The following is a 9,786-nucleotide window of genomic DNA, read 5'->3' as shown; positions in this document are numbered from 1 at the left end:
TGGCGCCACCCGAAGGGGCCCTGGCGAAGCAGGGCGGTGCGAGCCAGGCAGCGCGAGCCGGAACCACGGCTCTGGCCTTCTTCAGCTCCAGCGTCAACCCAGTGCTCTACCTCTTCACCGCGGGGGATCTGCTGCCCCGCGCGGGTCCCCGCTTCCTCACGCGGCTGTTTGAGGGCTCTGGGGAGGCCCGAGGAGGCGGCCGCTCCAGGGAGGGGACCATGGAGCTCCGAACTACCCCTCGGCTCAGAGTGGTGGGGCTGGGCCTGGGCAACGGAGACCCGGGGGGCGGGGCGGCCAAGGACAGTCAGGAATGGGGCCCTTGACACCAAATCCTGCTCTTCCCTGTCCCCTTCCATCACCCCTCAGAACTCAGAGAGCACTCGGGAGCGTTTGGGCAGCCTCTGACCAGTTGGATCTGTGGGGGCAGAATTATGCACCTGGGGCAGGCCCAGGTTCCTCCAAACTGAGGGATTGCCAGGGGTGATGGTTCATGCTAATGAATATTGTGCACTTGCAGGTTGGCATGTGCCATGTGCCAGAGCTGTTAATTTGTTGCCAATAATCATTGTGAAAGACCCCGTGCAGCCGTTACACCATGGCTTACGTGTGCTCTCCCGAGGGTCAGCGTGCCTGAGGTGTACTGAAGCCACCCGGGTCCCTGCGGGGTCAGGCCATGGCTGGGCAGCGGCAGCCTTCAGTGGCATCTTGAGCCGTCCTCCCCAGCTCGGGGGGCCTACTTCCCTCAGGCCATACAACCACTCTGTAAATCAAGGGAGAAAGAGGAAAGCAAGGTATGGGTGCTTGGGTGTGGGGTGCGGATGGGATCCGTTCTCTGGGGTCTATAAGAGCCAAGAAGGGGGTGGGGGAGGGGAGACTGGCCCTGGAAGGTGAAAGTCAATCTGTGGGTTTGAAAGGAGAGTTTTCCTCTCTGCCTTGTGGTTGGTGCAGCGGGGGAGGGGCCCTGGGAGTCTGAGACTTAGCTTCCTCTTTGAATCCAACTCCCCCCCTCCGTCCCCCCGCCCCCCAAAGGTCACCTGACTCAAAAGGAGCCCAGGAGCAGGCACTCACTTAGCCAGAGGACGCTTGGGGCTGGGAGATGAGGGAGTATGAGGAAGAGTGTGGGTGTCTGGAGGACAGGAAGAATTTTTCAGGGAGGTACCACTTCTCCTTTCTCCTTTTTCTCTCTGCCAAATCTTGACTCCTCCTGACTGCTAGCTGTTCCTCATCTGTCCTCCCCGATATTTCCCAGATCCCGTCTTTTGGAATTTCTTTACCTCTAGGCCTCAAAACTGTTCTGGATCCTGAGTTTGGGGTGCAGGATGGAATTCTTTTTAGGGGACATCCACGTGCACACACATGTGGTTACTAGGGTGACCAACCGCGGTTTTAGCAGTGGAAGCCTTTTATCCCGGTCTCCTAAGTCCCTGGCAAACCAAGACGGTTGTTAAGTTCTGGTCAACCTGACTGTTACCCCATGTTCTGCCTTAGTGACTGTTCACACCACCCAGGTAGATGCAGACATAGCAAAGGAAACCCAGTTCTCAGGGTCACGCCAGGGCCACCAAAACGGGTTGGGTTGGGGTTGGAGCTCTGGACTTGGGGGACAGGTATGCTTAGAGTGTCTAGTCTAGGGTGGAAGAAGGAAGGTCACTGACAGAATGGAAATGGAGAGCAGCTTGGGAGAGGAGGCAAAGACAGTCCAGTTTGTGTCAGAAGGATCCTCTGATTGGCCCCAGAGCTTCCTGCAGAGGCTTCCTCTTGTCCTCACGCATGGGGGAAGAGGGTCCCTAACTTCCTCTGTTACATATTTCCCGACTCACACACCCTCTGTGGTCAGAAAGCCCTTCCTCCACTCTGCCCGCTTGCTGTGGTTTCAGTCCATTTCTTTTCGTCATATCCTCCGCCTGACAGCTACTGGGTGAACTCTGCTCTGGCTTTTCTCAAAGCAGACAAAGTGGGGGCACTGCAAAGGGTGAGGAACTTCCGTGACCACTATTACACTCCGCACATTTCCTGAGAGTGACAGAGTTGGAAGGGAAGCAGGAAGGCTCATGGTCAGATCGAAGGAAAGACTTTTCAGTTCTTAGCTTCTGCAGGAGAGTTCAAGAAGAGGAGAAAAGGGAAGAGTGACCCTTGCCATGGCCCTGGTTTCCCCTCTTGGCAGGGCAGGCATGAAGCACCTTCTCCCTCACTCCCTCATGCCTGTTCCCTATGCTCAGCCTCTACTTCTATATGGTGGGACTGGACAGTTGGCTGTGGGGAGGTAGGAAAAAGGCAGTGCTGACCTTGCCCAGTGCCCAGATCTTAAATCCAAACTCATGTGTCAGGGTAGCCACATGGGCAAGCACAAGGCAAATGGTTGGGGGAAGGGGAAGAAACTGGCATTCTGTGTGATACCAAGGAGACCCTTTGGGCTTTGGCTTCTACCAAGAGAAGGGAAATTTGATTGCCCTAGAATGGAACCAACCCTTTTCAGTGAAGGGAGCGATTGGGGTGCTGGAAGAGGGACTTCTCCCTCCAATTCCACTCATGGCTTGAACCCAAGCCAAGAACAAGGTGCTGACCTCTTTAAGTCGTGATGTTACAACCCAAACCTGGAACCTAACCACAGCTGTAACCTACATTTCCTATTACTCTAAAAATCTACTTGTTCATACAAATTACCGTATAAATATACTCAACATTCTGCCGTCCCAATCCAAGCCAAATCCCCTTTCTGGCTTCCCTCCCTCCTCCTCCTATATGACACATGTTATTATTCTGTTCAATGATCCAGTCTAGACCTGCATATGAGGCCACACCCCAGCCTACTCACTCCTGCACCCCTCTTTCCCCTCTCCCTTCCCATTCTTGGGCGCTTCTCATCTGGTCCCACCCCTGAGGGTCCTCCTTCCTACTGGCCTTTTCTAGAATACAAAGACTATCCTCCCTCCTACTGAAGGGAAGGGAGGGGGCAGGAGTTTCAGCCCCACCCTCAGGAAGATGTGTCTTCCCCCTGCCCTGTGGTACTTCCTCTCCGGCTGACTTAGCTGACAGTATCCAGACCTGGGTCCAGACCCCTGGCACCGAGACAGATCTGGGGATAGGCTACACCACTCTGCCCTGATCCTGGGATTGGCGCCAGCTTCCAACCAGTACCCAGCAAAGCCAGTAAGTAAGGACCCTGGGAGTAGGGGATTTGGTGGAGGGCTGGGGTGCAGCCATGAGAGAAGGTACAAAGGAATTTCCAAAAGAGCCTGACCAGTGGTAAAAGGACTTGGGAGGATTTGTCCTTCTCTCCTCTCCATGAACTCCTGCCCATCCCTATTATTCCTGGTGGACCCTGGGCATCTCTGGGAGAGTGGGTAGGGGATTGGAGGACACCAGTGGGACTGAGGGGACTAAGGACTTGGCAAGGGACAGAGCAGTTAGCCTTTTAAGGGGTGCAGCACTGAGAAGGAAATCTCCCCAGTTTGGCTCTGAATCTGAGGGTCTCCTAAGGGAAAGAGGCAGAAAGGGTCCAGACATGCTACTGCTGCTGTTGCTTTGTATTTTGCAATTGGGTCTGTGGGCAGGAAGGAGCTCTGTGGCTCAGTTAGGCAATTTGTCTTTCTACTCAGCCAGATCCCTTAAGATAGGTTAGTGGGCAGTGATGAGGACAGTATATTGTGAAGGTGCACCTGATGCTGCTGATTTAGAGAAAGACTTGAACTCGGGCTAGGTGTGTCCAGGGTGTCAGAAAACCCTTGGATCCCTACCCTCATGCACATGTCCACCTCACCCTCCAGATCCTTGCAATGGCCACGAACACTACATCTCCTGCAGGACCCTCCTCCCTAGGTGTCATGGCTATCACCCTACTGTCAGTGGCTCTGGCAGTGGGGGTCCCTGGCAACAGTTTTGTGGTGTGGAGCATCCTGGTAAAGATGCGAAAGCGCTCTGTCACTGCCCTGCTGGTGCTGAACTTAGCCCTGGCTGACCTGGCCGTCTTGCTCACTGCCCCCTTTTTCCTCCACTCCGTGGCCCGAGGCACCTGGATTTTTGGAGTGGCTGGCTGCCGCCTGTTCCACTATGTCTGCGGAGTCAGCATGTATGCCAGCGTCCTGCTGATCACGGCCATGAGTCTGGACCGCTCGCTGGCGGTGGCCCGCCCCTTTGTGTCCCAGAAGCTGCGCACCAAGGCGGTTGCCAGGTGGTTGCTGGCAATCATCTGGGCGGCGTCGGTCCTGCTGGCCACGCCCGTCATCGTATACCGCACCGTGGCACAGGTCCCGAACAACAGGAGCCTAATCTGCTTCCCGAAATACGACACGGAAAGACACCGGGCCTTCCACCTGCTCTTCGAGGCCCTCACCGGCTTCCTGCTGCCTTTCCTGGCCGTGGTGGCCAGCTACTCCGACATCGGGCGCAGGCTGCGGGCCCGGCGCTTCCGCCGCAGCCGCCGCACGGGCCGCCTGGTGGTGCTTATCATCCTGACCTTCGCGGCTTTCTGGCTGCCCTACCACATGGTGAACCTGGCCGAGGCCGGCCGCGCGCTGGCGGGCAAGGCCGCGGGGAAGGGGCCCGTGGGGCAGCGGCTGCTCCTGGCCCGCCATGTGCTCATCGCGCTGGCCTTCCTGAGCAGCAGCGTGAACCCCGTGCTGTACGCGTGCGCCGGAGGCGGCCTGCTGCGCTTGGCCGGTGTGGGCTTCATCGCCAAGCTGTTGGAAGGCACCGGCTCCGAGATGTCCAGTACCCGACGCGGGGGCACCCTGGGCCAGACGGCGAGGGGCGCCCCCGCCCCCAGTGAGCCTGGCCCGGCTGAGAGCCTCACTGCCTCCACCAACCCTCTCGAGTGAAGCAGGCCCCGGGGAGGGGTGGTGGTGGAAGGACACTTGCTTTCCTCCTGGCGGAATGCCCCACGCTGGCCTGACCCAATTCTGCACCTCCAGGAGAAGGCGTGTCGGGGTGGAGCGGAAGAGGGAGGGGAGGGGCAAGTAGGGGCAGAGTCAGCGCCTGGGCAGCTTTGCAATTAAAACCGAAGTCTGAAATTGGGTTAACCCTGTGTGTGGGACATGTGTATAATGGGGGATAGGTATCTTTCTGGGGGTCGGTCTCGATAGTGGAGAGGCACATCCTTTAGTTTCCCATGATTTTCAATTTTGAAAGGGACACGAAGACAGATAGACATTACCCTCCTCAACCACCACTTCCCCCATTGGGACACAGGTGGCTTGCAGATCACACTTCGAACAACACAGGTTTGCAGACTCCTGAAAGAGCTGACCAGGGAAGACCACCATGTGGACTCACCACTCCAGACTTCGATTCAGCCTACTTTCTGAGAAAATTCAGCGCTGCCTGTACTCTGATGCTAGTGATAGTTATCTTTGTTAGCATGACTCCAACTTCCTGCTTACTAACCTTCATCCTCTCAGTGGTAGGTATTCAAGGGGATTGCCTTCCTTCCCTCCAAGTCCCAAGAAGGCCTCACTTGAGAAACCAAGTCAGCAGATCTTATCTCCTAGATTTCACATCAGCATTTCGCTGGTCCCCAAAACACACTCTGGCACAGGGTGGGGCTGAGGGTTCTCTGTGACTGTGGTCACCCTTAGGAAATGAAGATGCCCCAAAATGAAAGGGATGAGTCATTCTTTTCTAGGGATAAATGTTGTCTTAGAGCCCCTATTCTGATAGCATTTTAGGAAGATGGTAGCAGCAGTGGTAGTGGTGTACTTTTTTAATCTTTCCCATAAAAAAAACACCCCCCCACACACACAAAAAGAAAGAGCAATTAGGAAAAATATAAAAAATCCATGTGCAACATCTGCAACAAAGCCTCATGGACCCCAAAATATGAGCAGTTGGGAATGAACCATTGATGCTTCAAGACCCACATAATATTAGCAGAAAGGAGCAAGGGGGCATCTAAGGGGCCTGAGAACAGGAGAACCCCAAACTGTCTACAAATCCTCACTGGAAAACATCGTGGGTCAATTTTAGAACAGCAGCTGACATTGGGAGAGACCTAATAGATTATTTCCAAGTCCTCTTACCCATGCTGCATAGTAAGCACATCATAAAAAGTGTCTGTTTAGTGTTGAATGAATAAAGGTCAAATGACATTTTCCCTGGAGATTCCTTCCAATATTTGTGGGTGGAGAGCAGGAAAAGACAAATCCTTGTGTTGAGTTATGTGGCTAAAATTCTTCATACTTCCAAGGTTTATAAAATACTGGAATCAGGTTGGCAGGCAGGCAGGGAGGCTGAGGCAGTTCTCTTCCCGAACTTGTGAAAAGAAACACACCCTCCATACATTCATGCTCATGCTTGCACACACACAAACACTCACTTCGGCCTGGGAAAAAGCAGTCCTGCTGAGAAGTAAGGAGGTGATCCCAGAAGCCATATCAGCAGCTTCTGGCATAAATTGGCTCCAGTCATACCAGTCTCTTTATCGAGGACTTTTGAGGTGAAGAGTAGGGAGTGGGGTCTCAGCCTAGGGCAGCTGAGGGAGGTCCAACTCTTATCAAATCTGTGTTGAGGAAGTAGGTACACAGCTGCCCTTTGCCTTTGACCTTGATAACACCCCTGCTGTAGCAGGTGTAGCCTAAGGACTGCAGGGCCCGGGCTGTCTCCTCAGTCACCTGCAATTGGAGGAAGGTGAGGGAGTATGGAGATGGCCCCAACTTTAACCACTGCCCCCATGACTCCAATGTGGCTCCCTCACTTGTATCTTGCCCAGGACTCCTGTACTCTCCATGCGACTGGCCACATTCACCGTGTTGCCCCAGATGTCATATTGTGGTTTCTGGGCTCCTATCACTCCGGCCACTACAGGTCCATGGTTTAGCCCTGACAAGAGACAAAGATGGGGGAAATATGGGGAGGGATAGAGGAAGAAAGAGCTTAAGGAACTAGGGAGAAGGGCCTGGGGGCCTTAGAAGAAAGGAGTGTGGGGCTGGAGGTGGGCTTAGGGAAGGGAGTGGGAGTGCCTCGTAGCTCCTGGCCCAGCAGCTTCATGCTCCATCTCAAAAGGTGAGTCTGGAGGGAGGTCCAGGGCTGACCTGGAAAGCAGCTTACCAAAAATTTGGGGGAGGGAGAGCTTGGGAAGATGTGGAGGAGGTCCCAGACTGACCCAGCAAGGGAAGGCCCTTACCCACACGCAAGCGGAAGTTGTTGAATGAGTGCTTGTTGATAACGTCCAGCTTAGACCCAAGGGCCACTGCAAATTCCACCATGGTGCCGAGGTGGCTGCAGCTTCGCTCAGCATCCTGGCAATGGGATGGCCACCAGAATGAGCCAATGAGAGCCCAGGATTAAGGCCCATTCACAGACCCACCAATAAGAGCACAGGTGAGGGATGGTAGGTAAGGAAGGAATGCTGTACCTGCTGTGCATCCTGTCCAGAGGTGGCATTTAAGCCTGTAGCTGCCATGTAGGTGCTGCCGATGGTTTTGATTTTCTCCACCCCACTGAACTTGGGCTTAGAGAGCAGCTGTATAGAGAGGAGGCTGTGTCCCCATTCTCTCTTGCTTTCCCACTCCTCTCTCCCCAAAGCCCAGCCCCAGGCTAAAGGACCGGTTATGGGATTAGGAATGGTGGCAGGAGGCAGAGTGAGCAGAGTTGCTGGAGAAGGCAGAGCTGAGGCATCAGAGGAGGAGTGGGAAGGCTAGAGAGGGCAGAAGGGGCTTATGGCCAGAAGAGCAAAGTAGAAGGATGGACTGGTAGGACATTCTAGAACTCTGGACATAGGATCTGGGGAACCCTCAGAGTTGTCACCTCATCAAAATCAGCAATGATCTCATTGAGCAGCCGCAGACACTCTAGCCCCTCGTGGTTGATGTTGGATTCAGAGTAAAACTCCTTGAAGTCTGGGACTGAGGCGAAGAGGACACAGACACACTCATAGGACTGGTGGTAGAGGTCCTGGGAGGGTGAGAGGCTGGGGTGAGGCTGTAGGCCACATTCTTCCCCTTCCTGTCCTGGTGTCCCCATGCCTTCCCCTCTGTGTAAGAAGGATTGGGGAGGAGGGGAAGGAGGAAAGCCAGGTTACCCTAGGGATGTCACTTCTAGAACTGGGATCATGCCAATGGGAATTATCTTTATATCCTTTCTATTGCTGAAAGTTGTTAAGTAAGTTAAATCAGCTTATAAAGATCTACAATTTGCAAAATCACATAAATAAATAATAGGGAAAATGAGGCCAAGAGAAAATAAGGGTAAGATTGTAAAGATGGAATCAGATCTGAGGTTGGTTCACTATATGAGTGCCATTTTATTTCTATATTCTGGCTTTTGAGCTTTCTAGAGCCAATATGAACACAGAAACAGGATCAGTTACAAGATACCCAGATCCTATAACAGAAGAAACCAGAAGTAGAGCTACTTCTGATCTTGAGAGCAGAGAGCAGGTGGTGGGGACATAAGGCTGTGAAATAGTCCCTGAACTGTTTCTTTCAACACCCCTTGATACAGCCAAGAGCATTTCCATAGCACAGAATGGGGGTGGTGGTGCTACAAAGAAGGTGGTACAAATATGTGGGTAACCTTCTGATGGTCTGACTGTAGAAAGATATTTGAGGATCTAGAGCAGCGTCATCCAATAGAAATTTCTGTGGTGATGGAAATGTTCTGTGTATGTGTTGTCCAATATGGTGGCCACTAGCCACATGCAGCTGTTGAATACACGAAATAAGACCAGTGTGACTGAGGAACTGAATTTTCTCCCTCTCTTTCTCTTTCTCTCTTTTTTAAGATACAGGTTTACTTACAAGACTTGAAAATTATACAGCCCGGAGGAGGCCACACAGCGAGGTCATGGGTGGAGAGAGAGAGAGAGAGAGAGAGAGAGAGAGACAGTGCCCATGGACCTGGGCCTGGGATTCTGCTTTCAATTGGGGTTAAGAGTGGGAGCCTGGGGTTTCTCAGGCCCACTTTTTAAAAAATTTGTCAATTACAGTTGACATTCAATATTATTTTATACTAGAGGCCTCGTGCATGGATTCGATCCCTCCCAACTGCCAAACATCAGTTTGTTCTCTACCAGTATATCTATGAGTCTATTTCTGTTTTGCCATTTATTTTGTTCTTTAGATTCTACACATAAGTGAAATCATATGATATTTGTCTTTCTCTGTCTAACTTATTTCACTTAGCATAATATCCTCTAGGTCTGTCCCATGTTGTTGCATTAATTTTCCATTTAGTTAACTTAAATTTAAATAGTCACACATGGCTAATGGCTACCATACTGGATAGTGCAGGTCTAGAGAGATGGGTGGACTGTGTCCTCCACACAACTCTCATCAACACTTGACAAAGCTTCTGAAGGTATGGTGTGGTCATGAGTTGGAGAAGACACTCTTTCTAAGAACTTGGAATGCAGAGACTCTTTGCTCACCAAGAACAGAGCCTAAGATCTTGTGAAAATGGGAGGTATCTGACAGGGATATGGAGGGGCTTGTGGGGCTGCCTGACCCACTCTGGGGGAGTCCACAGAGGCTGGGCTAAGGGCCAAGACTTTCATCTGAAATTAGTCCCTATGGTATCTGAGACTCAGGAGTCAGGGGTAGGGAGTCACCTCATTGCGCCGGTTCTGGCCAATAAACTGGGGGGCCACGTGTGCAGGCAGCACGTTCTCCAAGAGCAGCCGAGTCAGATTCTCCATTGTCTCTGTTTCCTCCCGCTCCTGCCTCAGCTTCTTCTTCCACAGGAAATCCAGGCGGCAATAATATTCATTCTGGGAGGGTCACCGGGAGCCATGGGGAGACACAGTGCAGGAGAAACCCCATATTCTGAGTGTTCATCCACCCACCACCCCCTACC

At 52.7% G+C, this 9,786-nt stretch overlaps 3 protein-coding genes across 3 annotated transcripts in view; 2 read left to right on the top strand and 1 right to left on the bottom strand.

The window, feature by feature from the left end:
* The window catches only part of LOC106724974 (leukotriene B4 receptor 2-like), a 3,369-nt gene extending 3,046 nt beyond the window's left edge, over nucleotides 1-323 (top strand). The window contains exon 4 of the mRNA XM_014534287.1: nucleotides 86-323. Coding sequence (XP_014389773.1) covers nucleotides 86-323 — 238 coding nt within the window. The remainder of the gene's footprint in view (nucleotides 1-85) is intronic.
* LTB4R (leukotriene B4 receptor) lies at nucleotides 7-5,018 on the top strand. The gene is made up of 2 exons (XM_005859574.2): nucleotides 7-3,150; nucleotides 3,768-5,018. Exon 2 carries the CDS (start codon nucleotides 3,777-3,779, stop codon nucleotides 4,815-4,817), a length of 1,041 nt encoding a protein of 346 aa, XP_005859636.1. The 5' UTR covers nucleotides 7-3,150; nucleotides 3,768-3,776; the 3' UTR covers nucleotides 4,818-5,018.
* A 99-nt stretch (nucleotides 5,019-5,117) lies between these two features.
* The window catches only part of ADCY4 (adenylate cyclase 4), a 19,247-nt gene continuing 14,578 nt past the window's right edge, over nucleotides 5,118-9,786 (bottom strand). The window contains exons 21-26 of the mRNA XM_014534286.1: nucleotides 9,542-9,700; nucleotides 7,741-7,887; nucleotides 7,349-7,456; nucleotides 7,118-7,232; nucleotides 6,689-6,813; nucleotides 5,118-6,605 (exon numbers count right to left, since the gene is read on the bottom strand). Of these exons, the coding sequence (XP_014389772.1) occupies nucleotides 6,453-6,605; nucleotides 6,689-6,813; nucleotides 7,118-7,232; nucleotides 7,349-7,456; nucleotides 7,741-7,887; nucleotides 9,542-9,700 (807 nt within the window). The 3' untranslated portion in view covers nucleotides 5,118-6,452. The remainder of the gene's footprint in view (nucleotides 6,606-6,688; nucleotides 6,814-7,117; nucleotides 7,233-7,348; nucleotides 7,457-7,740; nucleotides 7,888-9,541; nucleotides 9,701-9,786) is intronic.

The sequence above is a fragment of the Myotis brandtii genome, unplaced genomic scaffold (assembly GCF_000412655.1).
Source record: "Myotis brandtii unplaced genomic scaffold, ASM41265v1 scaffold1279, whole genome shotgun sequence".
Classification (NCBI taxonomy): Eukaryota; Metazoa; Chordata; class Mammalia; order Chiroptera; family Vespertilionidae; genus Myotis; species Myotis brandtii.
This window is presented reverse-complemented; position numbering and strand designations above follow the sequence as displayed.

Coding starts and splice junctions, on each gene's coding strand:
- LTB4R (XM_005859574.2), top strand. CDS start 3,777: ATGGCCACGAACACTACATCTCCTGCAGGACCCTCCTCCCTAGGTGTC.